The sequence below is a fragment of the Abramis brama genome (assembly GCF_963993115.1).
Source record: "Abramis brama genome assembly, chromosome: 19".
NCBI classification, from domain to species: domain Eukaryota; kingdom Metazoa; phylum Chordata; class Actinopteri; order Cypriniformes; family Leuciscidae; genus Abramis; species Abramis brama.
The window spans coordinates 32178684-32197763 of NC_139981.1; the positions used below are offsets into that span (position 1 = coordinate 32178684).

The following is a 19080-nucleotide window of genomic DNA, read 5'->3' on the forward strand; positions in this document are numbered from 1 at the left end:
CACTATCAGTGTCAAGATTACCACTGAAGATGACTATATTGATTCCACAGCGTTGATTAACTCCGGATCTGCATTGAATTTTAATCCATCAAGACATCATCAAGAAATTCAACCTCCCCACACAACCCTGTGATCCACCACTCAAAGTTAATGCTGTTAACAACAAGCCCATTGGAGATGGCATCAAACAACAAACTCTACCCATGCAACTTCAAGTAGGACTATTTCATGTGGAAACCATCTCATTCTACGTGATTGATTCCCCATGAAATCATCCTAGGATACCCGTGGCTATCGGTTCACGATCCAGTCATCTCTTGGCATCATGGTGAGGTTACACAATGGTCACAATTCTGCCATACACACTGTTTAAGCACCATAGTTACCAAGCCATGTTTATCCACAAGTATTGAAAGTCCTGATTCTAAATCAGTCACCATCCCATCATGCTATCAAGAATTTCAAGAAGTCTTCAGCAAGACCAATGCTACTATTCTTCCACCTCATCGTTCCTGGGATTGTGCTATTGATCTCCTGCCCAATGCGATGCCTCCCAAAAGTAAGGTCTATCCCCTATCACTTCCAGAAACTCAGGCCATGGAGGAATACATTGAAGAAGCTCTCAGTTCTGGTTTCATTCGTCCATCTACTTCTCCAGCGGCTGCAGGCTTCTTTTTCGTGGAAAAGAAGGATGGAGGACTTCGGCCTTGCATTGACTACAGAGGTTTGAACAATGTCACCGTTAAATTCAGGTATCCTTTACCATTAGTACCTTCTGCCCTAGAACAGCTCCGAGAGGCAACAATTTACACCAAGTTAGACCTCAGGAGCGCCTACAACCTCATCAGAATCAAAGAAGGGGATGAATGGAAAACAGCATTTCTGACCACTAGAGGGCACTATGAATACCAGGTCATGCCATAAAGGCTAGCCAATGCACCGGCAGTCTTCCAGTCGTTCATCAATGAGATCTTCAGAGACATCCTGAACAAGTACGTTGTTGCATACATTGACGATATTCTCATTTACTCCAAGTCTGAAAGTGAACATAAGGACCATGTCAAGACTGTGCTATTCAGGCTACTAGAGAATCAACTTTATGTAAAAGCTGAGAAGTGTGAATTCCATGTCAAGCGAACCTCATTCCTGGGATATAACATCAGCCATCAAGGTGTAGAGATGGACAATTCGAAGATTACAGCAGTCACTGAATGGCCCCAACCAACCACAGTAAAGGAACTTCAACGATTCTTAGGATTTGCCAACTTCTATCGACGCTTTATCCGTAATTATAGCATTACAACTGCTCCACTGACTTCCCTGCTGAAAGGTAATCCTTCAAAATTAAAATGGAATGAAAATGCCATGCAAGCCTTCACTAAACTCAAGAACAGTTTCACGACAGCACCCATCCTCAAACATCCAGATCCCAACCTGCCGTTTGTAGTAGAAGTTGACGCTTCAGACAATGGAATTGGTGCAGTGCTCTCTCAACGCCATGGACAGCCAGGCAAGCTCTATCCTTGTGCATATTTTTCAAGAAAACTCACTGATGCAGAACGCAACTATGATGTCGGCAACAAGGAACTTCTATCTATGAAAGCCGCAATAGAAGAATGGAGACACTGGCTGGAGGGTTCCATTCACCCATTCCAGATTATCACAGACCATAAGAATCTTGAGTACTTCAAGAGTGTCAAGAGACTAAATCCTCGACAAGCACGCTGGTCACTTTTCTTCACAAGATTCCAATTTACCGTAACTTACAGACCTGGCAGTAAAAACAGCAAGGCTGATGCCCTATCCAGGCGACATGATCATCCCCAAGCAGAACCCACGCCAGAATTCATTCTGCCACCGTCAGTAATCATAGCACCTGTTACATGGGATTTGATTGAGGAAATTCAAAGAGAACAACAGAATGAACCAACTCCACCAGGTTGTCCCCCCAACAAGCACTATGTTCCTGTAAATCTTCGTCCAAGAGTCATGCAATGGGTCCATACATCACTCTGCTCAGGTCATCCAGGTATCTCAAGAACTCTTTATCTCACACAAAATTCATTCTGGTGGCCATCAATGATTAAAAATGTGACTAACTATGTCAAGTCCTGCTCGATCTGTGCTCAGTCTAAAACACCCAAACAATTGCCCTCTGGTTTGTTGCAGCCTTTGCCCATTACTCAACAACCTTGGTCACACCTTTCAATTGACTTTGTCACCGATCTACCTCCATCAACTGAATTCACAACAGTCCTAGTTATCATTGACCGCTTCTCAAAATCCTGCCGTCTAATACCTATGAAGTGCCTCCCCACTGCCATGGAAACTGCTCAAGCACTGTTCCAACATGTTTTCAGAGTTTATGGCATACCCGAAGATATTGTTTCAGATAGAGGAACACAATTCACATCACAAGTATGGAAAGCCTTCTGCAGACAGCTGGACATCAATGTCAGCTTAACCTCAGGATATCATCCTAAGTCCAACGGTCAAGTGGAAAGATTGAATCAAGAGATTGGCAGGTCATACTGTGGTCATGAACAGCATCGCTGGGCAGAGTTTCTACCATGGGCAGAGTATGCGCAGAACTCTTTAAGACATTCATCCACTGGTATCACCCCATTTCAATGTGTGCTTGGATACCAACCCCCTATGTTCCCGTGGTCAGGAGAACCATCTATGGTGCCTGCAGTCGATGACTGGATTTGTCGTAGTGAGAGGGTGTGGAACACTGCTCGTGTATGTCTGCAAAGGGCTGTCAGGAACCAAGAGATCCAGGCCAATAGACGACGTCACCCACATCCTCCCTACCAACCTGGACAAAGGGTCTGGCTCTCCACACGGGACCTCAAATTGCGGCTACCAAGCAAGAAACTAAGCCCAAGGTATGTAGGCCCATTTAAAATAATAAGACAGATAAATGAGGTCACATACCAGTTGGAGCTTCCCACTAATTATCGTGTCTCTCCCTCCTTCCATGTTTCACTCCTTACACCGGTCCACCCGGGTTCTCACCCCAACATTGAGAACCTGGAGCCACCTCCACCGCTGGACATCCTTGTCGAGCGCCAGGAGTCGCTCCTAGGGTGGGGGATTCTGTAATGTCACGCCAGCAGAGGGAGCCCTCTCCCGAGTATTGACTGTGTGCCACTCCCTCTGCTTCACTGGTTACTTCCTGTTTGAGAGACATTTAAGCATGGCCTGGCCAACAGGCCATCGCGAAGTATTGCCAGTTTTCCTGCCTTACTGAGCGTTCTCTTATCATTGTCTTGTGTATATCGGTTATGACCTTTGCCTGCTTTGTTCTGTTTTTGCCTCTTGGATTATCCCTTTGCTCTGTTGTTTGGATTGGACTGCCACATTGTGTATTACCTCTGCCTGCCTCAAGTTTCTGCTATCTGCCTGCTGATTCTGTCTTGTTTGCTATGGATTTTAATAAACAACTGCATATGGATTCTACCTCGGCTTCTGCCTCGTCACTATATATATATATATATATATATATATCACATATATATATATATCACATACCAGTTGGAGCTTCCCACTAATTATCGTGTCTCTCCCTCCTTCCATGTTTCACTCCTTACATATGTATATGTAAGGAGTGAAACATGTGTGTATATATATATATATATATATATATATATATATATATATATATATATATATATATATATATACACATACATACATACATATACTGTTGCCACAATTGTAACTGTATTAAGAAGTGGTTTTATAGAGAAAGGTACCGTAAGTTGTTGTTAAACAAGTTATTAAGAAAGTGTTATATACTGTAAAACACTTGTAAAAATAATCTTTGTAACCATATATTGAGAGAATGGTTTATGAAGAGAAACACTGCACACTGAATGTTGTAAGCATTTATTAAGCATATGGCAGAGTAGAGAAAAATTTAAAATGTATTAGAGCTTTGCCAAAGAAAGAAGAAAAATGCAATTATTACCTTCTATGTGTTGCGGACGAGACACAGAAGATACAGCGATGAAGAAAAGGTCCAGGAGAAGGAGGACGAAGAGGCAAAGGCTTTAAATAACCAGGTCCTAGGGGGCTTCCAGGAGGGGAGTACCAATGAACAAGTTTTAGGGAGTTTCCAGGAGGAGATTTCTGAAGATGTCAAAAAGTTGATGGACTTTAAAAAGAGCTGGGATGTCCAGTCAGAGGTTGATTCACCAAGGACGACCTCTCCGGTGTTGGATGCCTTGCCATTGCGCCTCATGAAGTTAAAAGCTTGTAAATTATTTGGTTTTGATTTACTTTTATTTTTATTTTTATTTTATATATTAGTACCTTTTATGTAAACTAGTTAATCTGTATTTAATAAAAAAATATAAATAATTGAAATTAAGAAGCTCGCCTGACATAAGTCTCTGTTTTACAAAAGATTGAGCTGAACTGACCACGGAGAAGTCTTCTGTGATCTAAATATTGTAAGTATGGAAATTCAAATGCTTATTATTTAGGACAGATCTGACTTACTTTACCTAACCTGAGAATAATTAAAATAAGGTTAAAGGTGTTTAAAATTACGCACCATAAAACAATATATATATATATATATACAGTACCAGTCAAAAGTTTGGAAACACTACTATTTTTAATGCTTTTGAAAGAAGTCTCTTATGCTCATCAAGCCTGCAGTTAAAAAAAAAAAAAAAAAAAAAAAAAACAGTAATATTATGAAATATTATTACAATTTAAAATAATGGTTCTCTTTTTTAATATACTTTAAAATGTAATTTATTTTTGTGATGCAAAGCTGAATTTTCATCAGCAAGTACTCCAGTCTTTGGTGTCTTATGATCCTTCAGAAATCATTCTAATATGCTGATTTATGATCAATGTTGGAAACAGTTGTGCTGCTTAATATTTTTTTATAACCTGAGATACTTTTTTCAGGATTATTTGATGAATAAAAAGTTAAAAAGAACTGTATTTATTTAGAATAGAAATCTTTTGTAACAATATACACTACCGTTCAAAAGTTTGGGAACAATAACTATTTTTTTTTAAAGAAATTAGTACTTTAATTCAACAAGAATGCGTTAAATTGATAAAAGGTGATGGTAACGATTTATATTGTTAGAAATGTTTTTATTTTGAATAAATGCTGTTTTTATGAATAAATGCTGTTAACGTTTTACTCATCAATGAATCCTGAAAAAAGTATTCCAAAAAAATATATTAAACAGCACAACTGTTTCCATCATTGATAATAACTGAGTATCAAATCATAATATTAGAATGATTTCTGAAGGATCATAAGACACCAAAGACTGGAGTACTTGCTGATGAAAATTCAGCTTTGCATCACAAAAATAAATTACATTTTAAAGTATATTAAAAAAGAGAACCATTATTTTAAATTGTAATAATATTTCATAATATTACTGTTTTTTTTTTTTTTTTTTTTTTTTTTTTAACTGCAGGCTTGATGAGCATAAGAGACTTCTTGCAAAAGCATTAAAAATAGTAGTGTTTCCAAACTTTTGACTGGTACTGTATATATATATATATATATATATATATATATATATATATATATATATATATCATTATTATTATATATATTGTTTTCTTTGTGCAAAAAAACTTTATTTACATTATATAAGTGTACCTTAAGTAACATATAATAAATTAAAAACATATATATAATAATAATAATAATAATAAAAACCTCCATGTCATGACACATTTAAAAGACCAATTTTTCTTAGTTTGAATAACATTTTAAAAAGTCACTAAAAATCCTCAAGGCGATTTAACAATCCAAAATTTCGAATTCCACTATAACGACCTTTTTTGTGGAACGGTTCCATGTGTGTTAAAGATTCTATATGGAACCTCAGGCCAATAAAGAGCCTTTATTTTTTCCGAGTGTATCACGTGGGCATGTGAAGATGCAGATGCTCGTCGCAGAGGCGCTGTATTGGGCTTTGCTGAGCTCAGATGCTGATGCTGATGATGCCCTGCATGAGCTGTAAAACAGCGGCTCCTGCTGAGTCATGGCTTGTTGTGGTCCATTACTGAAGTACAGACACCATGAGATAGATTATATGTCGGGGTCCTACAAGTGAGGCATCACAGCATGAAATAGCCTTACATATTTACATAAGGAGAGGAAGCTACACGTGTAGGAGTGGCTGTCCTACATCGCAATGATTGCTGCGGCTTTTTTGGTCTTATTGAGACCCTTAAGTATTCAGTGTGTATTATTGCTGTTATTGCTTTTACTAGGAACTGTCGCCACGATTCTGTTTCTCTGTTGCTGGCATCGGAAGCTCCGTAATGAGAAAATTCCCATAAAATCTGTGCTAACGAGGCGTTCAAGGAGTCGTGGTGAGTAGACGCGTCGCATTATATGTCCACCCTATATATACGTGTTTCTATAGCATGTCATTGCGATAACATGCATGCTGCATGCACAACCTCAGTATTTATTTGACATTTACATTCATTCTTCGCTTCGTATGGGTTTAAAAAGAGACTGTCGTCGATGCGCGCGAGTGCGGCATGCGAGTGCGCGAGCCTTCATTTTTCATCGTTTGTTGTTGTTGTTGTGTACTTAATAAAGTGTGCTTTATTTCAAGACCAGACAAAGTTATTTGAAGAGCATCTCTAAGACACAATGTGACTGAATGCATGTGGGGTTTGTTTCAATCACTCCCATTTGTTCTAGAAGCTGGTTTCCGGCCGCATCATTTTCGCTCTGAGGTAAATCTCTTTCTCTTGCTCCATCTGTCAAGGTCATAGGAAGCAGAAAAGTAGAGCAAATCATTGAAAAAATAATGAGATTGTCATGAAATGTTCCCTTTTGTTTGATACATATCTAGTCACTTTCATCTTGATGGCGAAATAGTATCCTAAGCAACTGCGTGAAATGCGCATTGCGCATGTGTGACCGATAAATAATTATATGTTACTTTTTTATAAATAAATAAAAAAAGTAAATTAGAGAGAAATGTTACTATTTTAGGATATGGAAATAAAATGCAATAATTTGTAGCATTTCATAGTTTGTGTGATATGCAGTGATTTTTGTTTTGTTTTTCCTGAACCTGAAAAAAAATGTAGCCTATTAATTGCTAGAAGAAAAAACGAAAAAAAACAAACAAAACATTTACAACAATTATCGCCATTGTCATAACATAATACAACAATACTCAGAGCCGATATGCAGTGATATTATGGTCATTGTTTGACAGGTATGTCGTCACAGTCCACGTCATGTGAGGAGAAGCGCGCGTGCGCGCGTGTCTGAGGAAAAGCCGCTGGTCGAGAGCGAGCCTGACTCGAGCGCGTGCGTGAGGAAGAGGAGGGTGAAGAAGAGAGTCCAGCCTGATTTTTATCACTCCGTGCAACTCACGCCCACACGCAAACCAGTAGGTATATGCTGACTCATAAGACATTTACTCACTGCATGTGTCCCTGTCCCTGACCTGTAGATAAAAGAGAGAGTGACATTACCCAACATAACATTATTAAGAACATTAAAAAGTATATTTTCTAATAGGTCTAGTGTTACTTTTCATTAAAAAAGTAATAATTTGACTGTTTGATTGCACCCTCTCCAAAAGTGAGTCAACATGAACTCAAAATTGACCTTATTTATTTTCTTAAAGGGGTCATGACGTGTTTGTGCCATTAAAACATCCTGCAAGTTTCTTCTAGAAGGCAAAATTCTTATAGATTTCTTCTTTAATCTATTTACCTAGCGTTAGTAGGGTTTAGTAAATTGAGTTGTCTAAGAAAATGATTAATAAGACATATAGGCTAAATAGCAGTTGACCTTATGTTTACTTTCTTCACTGACACAGATGAAAATGAAAAGACTTTAAGTCAAAGGAGGGGAAGAGACAGGGCAAGATAAGGAGACGGAGAGAAAAAGAAATAGTGATGAGATGAGATGAGATGAGAACAGAAACTGAGAAATAATACTGCCCATCACTCACATGGTTTTAAAGCTATTCTTAACCATTTTTGGCCTTCAAGCGTCTTAAAATGCACAGATGTAGATCAGAGAAATCAAAACTTTTACGTTTTTAACTTTACTCCACACGCTTGAGTCTGCCGACAAGAGGGCAAATGAAAAAATCCATGTTATGACCCCTTTAATACACAACCCTGCTTTTATCATGCATGATTCATCTGTGATAAAAAAAAAAAGGGGGGTTGGAATGATGAGATGGCAGGATTTTCATTTTTGGGTGAACTAACCCTTCAAGTCGTTAACTCAGTTTGTGTTTCTCAGTCAGTGATTAATAAATGGTGGGTTCAACTCATGCTGGAAAGATCACATGAGCTGAACGCACATGAACGCACACCACAAAGTGGTAAATACGAGTGGGAAGCTCAGGATTTTTTTTAAAGGGGTGGTATAATGCCCTTTTCACAAGATGTAAAATAAGTCTCTGATGTCCCCAGAGTGTGTGTGTGAAGTTTTAGCTCAAAATACCCCACAGATATTTTTATATAGCATGTTAAAATTGTCACTTTTTGAGGGTGAGCAAAAACGCACAGTTTTATGTGTGTCCCTTTAAATGCAAATGAGCTGCTGGTCCTGGCACAGGGGGCGGAGCTTCAACGGCTTGCACTCACACAGACATGCACTGAAAATTTCAAAAACTTTTAGCCTTTTATGTTCAAACCGGAGTCAGACAATGATGGAGAGACTCAAGAAGAAGAGACAACATGTAGAAGCAACAGGACATTTCTGAATGGTTAGTTGATGAATTTATGTAGATGTATGTGTAGTTATCTTCTAGTCATTGATTAGCGTATTCTGTCTTGATAATCTATAAATCATGTTCAGGGGGCGGGTTTATGTAAATTCTAGGGTTGGTGATGTCACTAACCCGGGAGGAATGTCGTGTAGTCTCTACCAGCCGTTTGTTGTAGTCCTTAAAAAACGATTTCTTTAAAAGCAAATATCTCTCTTTGCTTTGAACTTTTGAGCGTTGTAACTTTGCAGATGTTGTTTATGCTCAAACAGCAACATTACACACTAACTAAAGTTAGAAAAGTGAAATCATAATCAACCACCCCTTTAAGTCCAGAATTAATGATTTGGGCGAGTCAGCGAGAAACATGGCATAATACCACAATAATTATAGATATTTATTAGTGACATTGTCAGGTTTTTTTTATTTGTATGAAATAAACTAATCACCTGCACAAAATGTGATAGCATTGTCATATAACAAAATAACATGCAACAATAAAGTTTATCATGGCTTCATAAATTAATTAAAAAGATAAAAAAGCAAAGCACACCTGATGTACATTCTGTGTTCTTCATTTTCTAGAAGTAGAGTTTACAAACCTTACTGTATTTTAGTGTAGTTAATTAAGAGAAAGTGCCATCTTGCTCCGACGAAAGTGACTTGCACCTGCCGGCGTAAACACACACTTCACACACCTCGTAAACACACGCGTCCCAGGAGCACTCGAGCGCACCGAAGCGACACTACAATTTCACAGTTGCAGTGATTTCCTAAATGGTATTTAAAACCTGCATACTTGAAAGTGCATCTTAACTTCAGCCTTATTGATGTTGTGGAGATTCTTCTAAATATAACCAAGATTTCTTCTTTTAAACTTTTTCTGCTTTGAACATTCGAATTATATGGAGACCTCGCGACCCCCTCCGTTTATGTGTTTTCAGTTATGTCTTATTTTTGACATCAGTAATGAACTACAATGTCTGTACTTTTGCTTGCATGATCTTTTAGTACTGACACATGTTTAGGATATACCAGATTTAAAAAGAAAAACTCTGTAATTGCATATATGTAGAAATTAAAGGAACAGAAATTGAATTGAATGAAACATGGCAGAAATGTGTGCTGTCAGCTTGAGACCCGCAAGACCTGAATGAAAGGCAGGAAAGTGATCAAAGGCTCTTTGTAAGTGATATTTATACTTGGAAAAACAGGATGTAGATGCGAGTGATTTTGCATGCGAGAATTCAGGCTTGTCAGGCTTTCTCGAAATAGGCCCTTCCTTTTAAACAGCTTTACATAATGTATAATTGCTATTGAACGGTGCACATCTCAATAACGGCAGTGGAGAGAGGCATCGAGCATTACCAAACATATTCCCCGAAACAGTTCTACTGTAAAGATGCTTGTACTGATCTGTGTTATAGCGTACAACAGAGCCTGATCTCTGTCTTTGGAGACTCAGTCAGTAGGACATCTGAATGCTCAAGATTACAAAAAGTGTTGCACAACAGTATGTGACAGTATATACTGCATAACTCTATACTTTTTATGTATGTACAGACAGAAACCACTTTGCAAATCTGGGATTTTTTTCCCCTTCATTTTATCCTGGAAATATACAGAATGTTTTAGGAGTTTGAAAGTAGTTAAATATGTAGTAAAATGTCTAGCTTTCTTTTTGTACATTAGATAAAATTTTCTTGCTTCAAGCTTCATTTGCATGACACACATTTGAGGATGTTAATGCTATTTTAATGGTTCCTAATTGTTTTTGGAGTCTCCTACAACAAGTTTACATGCATGCAAGGTAAAAAAAAACAAACATTTTTTTAATTTTCTCATAGCATACATTGCAGCATCAGCTCATTTCTCAGAGTGTCTGAAAACGGTTCGTTCGAAGATTCAGTCCCTCTTTCTGAGAGCCTGTTCAGCTCTGCTCTGATTGGTTGGATGGCTCAGTCTGTTGTGATTGGTCGACCGCTTGGAAATGAAAAGCCTGTTATCATATCAGAATTTCAGTTCCGGATCTTCCTCAGCTCTTGATACACGGGCTGGAACGGATCGCAGTTGATCCGTGATCCGTACGGACCAGCCGCCCCAGGTTTCGCCGCGCGTGTGATTCACGGATTAACTGCTAAATTAAACCATCACAGAGTTAAAGTTTATAATTTGGACGTGTTTTGTCTTGCCAATTTACACACTCAAACAATTTTAAACACGGAAGAAGAGGCGAAAATCGGGACTTATCGAGTTATCTGTGCACACGCCCGCACACACCCGAAGAGAGAGAGAGAGAGAGAGAGAGAGAGCGAGAGAGAGAGAGTGAGAGAGAGAGAGTGAGAGAGAGAGAGAGAGAGAGAGAGAGTGAGAGTGAGAGAGAGAGAGAGAGAGAGAGAGAGAGAGAGAGAGAGAGAGAGAGAGAGAGAGAGAGATGTGTGTTTCCGATAAAGCGGTCTTAAGTCACAGCACACACCTAATAGCTATTCCTGCTGTTGTCTGCCATTAATATCAATAAAACCAGAAAATACAGCTTTAACAAAGATTAAACTATATTTAATTTCTACAGTGAACAAATAGTGTTATTTTACATTTAGGCTAAATTATAATTTCTGTACCTAAATACTCCTGTTAGACTTTGTAAAGTTGTTATTTAGTATTCATCTCTGCTTGTAAATTGTGTTTTAGTTCTTATTTTATTACTGACTGTTCACTTGTTTTAAAGTAATAAATGAAAAGCAAAGTGACCCCCCCCCCCCCCATATATATATATATATATATATATATATATTTTTTTTTTTTTTTTTTTTTTTTTTTTTTGCTGATCCGAAAAATGATCCGATTTGTGGCTCAAAAACCGTAAATGATCCGAACCGTGAATTCTGTGATCCGTTCCACCACTAATACACAGTAATACGAATAGTAACGATGGGTCGATTTTTGCATATCAATCCCAGCGCGAGTCCTCATCCTTTGGAAGTGCAGCAAAGTGGATTTGCTGTGGAAACAGCATCTTCTCGACATGAACAACACGACCCAAACTCTTCCAGTCTCAGATACACTACAGTGTTGAGGGCGGAGCAAACGAGACGTTATCCGCAGGCAGCCAATGAAGAACATAGGTTGGCATTATGCAAATTATGCCCAACAACACCACCGAAATACTTAAATAGGCTCAGAAGAGACAGGCTCATTTCCTGAGAATACTTCGGCAAAATCAACTGCAACAGAAACTTCTGGTGTCCTTCCATCATAGAGACAGTGTGCTGACTGTGTACTGACGCACTGCAGTTCGGTGTGGACCCTCCAGAGGGTCATCAGTACAGCCCAGAAGATCATCGCTGACTCTCGGCCCTCACTGGAGCAATTATTTAACTTCCGTTGTCTGAGTAGATCGGCTTACACTCTCAGAGATCCCACCCTGGACATCTTCTGTTTGTCCCGTTGCCCTCTGGTAGGCGTTTCAGGTCTATTGCATCATGGACTAATAGAGTTAAAGGGTTAGTTCACCCAAAACTGAAAATTCTGGCAGCAATTACTCTCCCTCAGGTTGTTCCAACCCCGTAAGACATTCGTTCATCTTCACGCATCACACTCATGACCAGCGTCGGCCAATAGTGAGCCTCCGTTCTGACGTACAACCCAGAAGCGCTGCGCTGTTACACTACGTGAACTCACTCAGAGACACACAGAATGAAATGAAGAGTTGAATAAAGTCGGTATTTTTGTGTTTTTTTCGCGCACAAAAAGTATTCTTATAAACTTAAGGTTGAGCCACTGTAGACACTTGGACTATTTTAAACATTGTCTTTACTAACTTTCTGGGCCGGCAAGTTTCAATAACAGAGAAGCCTATGGAGGAGTGAGACAGCTCTCAGATTTAATCAGAAATATCTTCATTTGTGTTCTGAAGATGAACGAAAGTCTGACGGGGTTGAACAACATGAGGGAGAGTGATTACTGACAGAGTTTTCATTTTTGGGTGAACTAACCCTTTAAGTAGCTTTTGCCCCAGAGCTGTAAGAGAACTTAACAACACGGCTAAACACTGAACGTTTGATTACACCTTGAATAGTCATGATTCAATTGCTCTAATCATAATTACAGTTAGGGTCACTTTGTGACAACAGTGTGCAATATCTTTAATGAAGCTGTCAAGTTTCTGTATTGTAATGTGTTATATTTATGGTGTCTTAATTATTGTTGTGTTGTCATGTGTGGATGCACCGTAAGGTTTGCTAATTCATTTCATTGTATAATACATGCAATGACAATAAAAGGAATGGAATTGAATTTAATTGAAATTAGTGACATTGTTACGCAGGGATGAAGTGAGACTGAGTTACTGACGACTCGTTTCATCTGTTCAGAATCGACTCTTTCTTTTATGAAACAGCAACTATTTGTCGTGCACTTTGATCTTTAAATCTTTGCAGAGCTTTTACATTCTCAAACAGCAGCTATATTACACACTACATGAAAGGTAATATTCAAAAAAGCATAATAGGGGCACTTTAAATCATTTTTAAAATGAACTGCACTTTGTTTGTGGTTTGTTCTATAGTACATACTTACTATAACAGAAATGTGACATTTGTATGTGTAAATCTGTGAGTTTGGAAGCAACAAGGACTTACTGGACCACAATCTTTAATGTTGCTATATTATTTTAACCTGGTGATAGAGACAAACCAAATGTGTATATACATTATATACTGTGTTTTTTTATTTTTATTAAATCCAGTACATTGTATATGTGTGGACACATGCTGAAACAGTTTATAGAAATTATTGCCATGCATATTACTGAAGTCTTTCAATGCTTCTTCAGTGAAAAACCAAGCATTTCTCTTAAACTTGGGAACATGTCAATATCAAATTGTTTTAAATATTTGACCGTTTGTATGTGTTTGTTTCTCCAAACCCCACTGGAGCACATGCTGTCGGGCCACAGAAGCTCTCTGACAGCGTGCCTCGCACCTGTTCACTCACATTCACACTTCACATGGTTTCCATTCTTAAAGCTGCAGATTGAGGGCACCAGGGAGAGTTGTCGGACCTTTTACTTCTGTGAATATTTACACATGTTGTGTTTTCATGTTTTATGGGGAATTTCCATAGACATAATGGCTTTTATACTGTACAAACTGTATATTCTCTCCCCTTACACTAACCCTTACACCTAAACCTACTCATCACACAAAGCTTTCTGCATTTTTACACTTTCAAGAAACATCACTTAGTCTGATTTATAAGCTGTTTTCCTCGTGGGGACCAAAGAATGTCCCCACGAGGACAAGGATTTTAGATATCTTTGTGGGGACACACCACACACACACACACACACACACACACACACACACACACACACACACACACACACACACACATTTTGCAATATTACCAGTTCTACGTTTTACAAGTATATGCTATTTCAAAGTTCAAGTTTATTTCAATGTGTTACTTGCCGTTTCTTTTTAATTATTTTAACATTATTTTTTATTTATTTTTTACTATTTTTATTATTTGAAATTATTTTTTGTGAAAATGATTTCTACACCAATTTTTCCCAATATAGGTTATTTGATGCCTTTTAACAAAAGGTGTTTAATGCCTTCATTAAACACTTATGAAGAACATGATTTCACTAAGATCAAAAATGGAGAAGGTTACATGCAAAAAGATTAGCTTTAGCTGGATAAACAGAGAAAGTTATGACAATATATTGAAGATTGCAGCAAAACGAAATTTATTAATGGGATATTTCACTGAAAAATCCTATTGTTGTTATTTTTTAATGTCGCAGCTTGACAGCCGCGCTCACTGTTTTAGCCCATAATAGAGCAGAGTCATCTTCACAATTTCTCCTTTTGTGTTCCATGGGGGGAAATGTAAACAATGTAAATTATGCAGTAAATAATGACAGATTTTTTTATATATAGTCTATTTGTTGAAAGACAACTAAATAAAGTGATCAATTTTTGACCAACACCAACATTAATTTTTGTTTAAATTGAATGGTGCACCGGTGAGAGCAGCATCAGTGCGCGCGCGTCCCGTGATGGCGCTGTAACACCAGACTCGCTTCTGTCCGTGTGTGTCAGATGGTGACGCGGTGCGCGCGTGTGTGTGTGTGCTGCTGCTCTCCCTCAGCGCAGTCTGCTCTCTCTCTCTCTCCGTGTATCTGTGTATCTGTCTCGGGGGTATTTCGCACTGTTTCATGCTTTGGATCAACCCGGGCGACGCGAGACGAAGGACCGTCACAAGGGTGTGGTTCAACCCAAAATGACATCGCCGTATGTAACTGGCAAGTGGAAGTAGGATTTCTGCCCATCATTTAGAGATGTACACAGCGGTGAGTGTTGTTGTCCTGCTGGGGGAGCCACATGCGATTCATCCTGTGCTGGGGTTTTGTTTTATTGTCGATCTGTGATGATTCGAGTCTTTACGCGAAGAGATGCATTCCGATGTGTCCTGTAATCTCCGTGTATTGTGATCGCAGTGATGGTGAGATTACGCGCACAGCGTTGGTTTGCTTTCCTCATCACGCGATTTATTGCTGGTCTATTGTCTCTCCACACAGAGCTCCGGGTCTGGGAACGCGTCCCTGCGCTGCTCCATGTCTTCCTCGGCGGATTTCTCAGATGATGAAGAGTACAGTGTGAAGTCTGGCTCGGTGTCACCGGCACCGGGAGACACGTTACCGTGGAATTTACCGAGACACGAGCGGTCGAAGCGGAAGATCCAGGGAGGATCCGTGCTGGACCCCGCGGAGAGAGCTGTGCTCAGGATCGCGGGTAGGAAACAAAACATCCCATACACATCCATTCAAAATCACGAGGCCTGTTGTCATTTTACTGTTTGATCAATGAGATGCAAGAGCTGGAGAAATAATTACAAACGATGGCAAATTCACTTTGTTTGGGTTTTTTAGAAATGATTAAGTAAAGGCACTGGAACTTTAGCTGGGTATGGGTGGTGGTCGGGATCATATGCTTTACCTGCAAAATCTACAGGTCTTCATCATCATCATCATCATAAGAAAATATAATAAGTGTAATGTTTCTTCTGATGGATTCTGAAACTGAAACCAAAAAATCCCCCACTCTTACTGTCTGTCTGCTCCCATAAACACCCATTCAAAATGAGGAGGCCTGCTGTCATTTTACTGTTTGATCAATGATCTACACAAGAGCTGGATAATTAATAACAAATAATGGCACATTCACTTTGTTTTGTGTTTTAAGGTTAAGTATTAAAAAGGCACTGGAACTTTAGCTGGTTATGGGTGGTGGTCGGGATCAAATCCACAGGTCATCATCATCATCATCATAAGAAAATACAATAAGTGGAACGTGATGGACTCTGAACGTGTTTTGGTAGCTGGAATCCAGTGTTGTTTTTAAAAGCTCGAGGCTGAAAGATGAATCAGCAATCTGTAATGTGTGTGTTCTCCAGCTCTGGAATGAGAGGACATGCTCTCCTATAGGCTTCTGTAGCACGGGACTGGGGTCATGGCAATGTGCTCCTAAAAAGACACTTTCCAAAAGAGGTTTTTCGCAGTGTTTATGAACCATTTTGGGGAACGCAAAGAACATTTCAGAGAAAAGTTCTTAAAAAGACCAGAAGAACATTTTAATAATCTGAAGAACCTTTTGTGGAATTGAAAGATTTCATAACGATTCTTCATGGAACCATCAATGCCAATAAACCTTTATTTTTAACATTGATGACATAATTATAATGTCTATCTATCTATCTATCTATCTATCTATCTATCTATCTATCTATCTATCTATCTATCTATCTATCTATCTATCTATCTGTCTGTCTGTCTGTCTGTCTGTCTGTATCTGTCTGTCTGTCTGTCTGTCTGTCTCTATCTATCTGTCTGTCTGTCTGTCTGTCTGTCTGTCTATCTATCTATCTATCTATCTATCTGTCTGTCTGTCTGTCTGTCTGTATCTGTCTGTCTGTCTGTCTGTCTGTCTGTCTGTCTGTCTGTCTGTCTATCTATCTATCTATCTATCTATCTATCTATCTATCATCTGTCTGTCTGTCTGTCTCTCTCTCTCTCTCTCTCTCTCTCTATCTGTCTGTCTGTCTGTCTCTCTGTCTGTCTATCTATCTGTCTATCTGTCTGTCTGTCTGTCTGTCTCTCTCTCTCTCTCTCTCTCTCTCTATCTATCTATCTGACTGTCTGTCTGTCTGTCTGTCTGTCTATCTATCATCTGTCTGTCTGTCTGTCTGTCTGTCTGTCTGTCTATCTATCATCTATCTATCTATCTGTCTGTCTGTCTGTCTGTCTGTCTATCTATCATCTATCTATCTATCTATCTGTCTGTCTGTCTGTCTGTCTCTCTCTCTCTCTCTCTCTCTCTCTCTCTCTCTCTCTCTCTCTCTCTCTCTCTATCTGTCTGTCTGTCTGTCTGTCTGTCTTTCTAAAAACTTAATAGCCTATATACAAACTGTCTGCAGTTCATCATTCGTTATTTCTATAATAAATATTTTTTCATTTAATAGGTTTATAGAACAATAATAACATAGACACATATAAAACAACATGCTTTGTGAGATTAGAAACAAAGCTGCATGGTCTGGAGTGTTATGAAAGTTCAGATTGCTCGGCAATCTGCTTGAAGAGGTGTTGTAAATGACAGTAGTTGAGTCGCATCATGTTCCCAGTGTAAACGCGAGAACAGGAATCATGAATCTTCTGGTTCTAGGACCTTGGAGAGCACGTGCACGCGCACAGACACATGGCAGCCAGTGAACACGAGCGCGCGCGTCTAAAATAGAGGATGACTGTGCATGAGCATGATGACACATTATCCCGTGCATGTATCGCATATTTGATATATATATATAGCATTCCGGATGAATGCTGAACATACGTGCACAGTGTCAAAAAGAGTAGAATTTGCAAAATGAGCATGCAAAATCTCACATAATCATAAAGATTTTTGTTATTGCTGGGAGTGATGATACAGTGAACGACAGTGACTGTTATAACACCACAGCTCGTCCTCTCACCGGACGCACGCGGAGATTTACGGCTGAAGCGGAGAGGCAGTAAGCCGCTCATTGGCCGGGTTGTGGATGTGGGCGGGCGGCAGGGGCGTCGCCGGTCCCCGCGCTCATCGCTCGCTCGCTCGGTCACTCGGGCAGGGCTTCAGTTCGGTAAATGACCAGTCTCGACCGCTCCGGGAATGGCCCGTTACGGACCGGCTCCGTACATGCTCGCCGACGAGTTGGAGTATCTCCAGGCGTACGAGGATGTGCTTGAGAAGTATAAAGGTAAAGAATCTATTCAGATTTGAATCAAATGGGTGGAATTTTGCCTGATAACCCTGTCGTTCCCGAGTGGCCGCGCGAGAGTTAACGGTGGCAGAACATCAGCGTTATACATGTTACATGGACTGATACAATGGGTCATTGTATACAAAGCATGTTGAATTGCACTTATTAAAAAAAATCCATTGCATTAACAGTGCTTGCATTTTATTCCATTGTATTTATTTTCAGGGCTTACATTTGTATGGTCTGAAATTCAACATTTCACACACTCCTTCAATAAAAATTCAATAATCCTACACTTCCAAAATATTGAGTCTGTTTACAAACATAACAATATTCAACAGTCATTTTTCGGTACATTTTATTTCACTTTATGAATTCGCTTCCAAAAAATACAGTGGTTCTAATTCAATTTCAACATTGAAATACAATTTTCAATAAGTGCAATTCAACATGCTTTTTTTGTTTCAAATACATTTGTCATTATTTTTCTTTTATAAGTGCACATGCAGAAACCGTTTACTTGGTAAATTAACAAATGATAAACCTGATACAATATAACAGAAGACATTTCTGCCTGTCTATCTGTCTATTACAAATATTGAAGAAATATCGCTCTGTTTATGTGTTCAGATGGATTGTATCAGATTTTTGAGTAACAATACAATAAGGTTAACGCTAGTTAAACCATTACTAACTAACAATGAGCAATACATTCGTTACACTATTTATTCATCTTTGCTAATGTGAGTTTATAAAAATACAGCTGTTCATCGTTAGTTCATCTCAGCTCAGATTCATTAAATAACATTAACAGATCTTGATTTTAATAATGTAAAGTAAATGTAGAAATTAAGATTAATAAATGCATCAGATGTATTGTTCATTGTTAGTTCATGTTAAGCATAATGTTATTAACAAATGGAACCTTAATAGTAAATTGCTCCTGATTTTTGTAATTTGAGCCCATTGTGGACTTGTGATTATTGATCAGTGTGTTGTGTTGTCTCTGAATGCTTCTCCCCCTCATGCATTT

General features: G+C 38.8%; 1 protein-coding gene across 1 annotated transcript in view; it reads left to right on the top strand.

The window, feature by feature from the left end:
• Window positions 1–5974: 5974 nt before the first annotated feature.
• The window catches only part of dst (dystonin), a 201468-nt gene continuing 188362 nt past the window's right edge, over window positions 5975–19080 (top strand). The window contains exons 1-4 of the mRNA XM_084093588.1: window positions 5975–6366; window positions 6710–6741; window positions 7233–7409; window positions 15331–15544. Coding sequence (XP_083949714.1) covers window positions 6186–6366; window positions 6710–6741; window positions 7233–7409; window positions 15331–15544 — 604 coding nt within the window. The 5' untranslated portion in view covers window positions 5975–6185. The remainder of the gene's footprint in view (window positions 6367–6709; window positions 6742–7232; window positions 7410–15330; window positions 15545–19080) is intronic.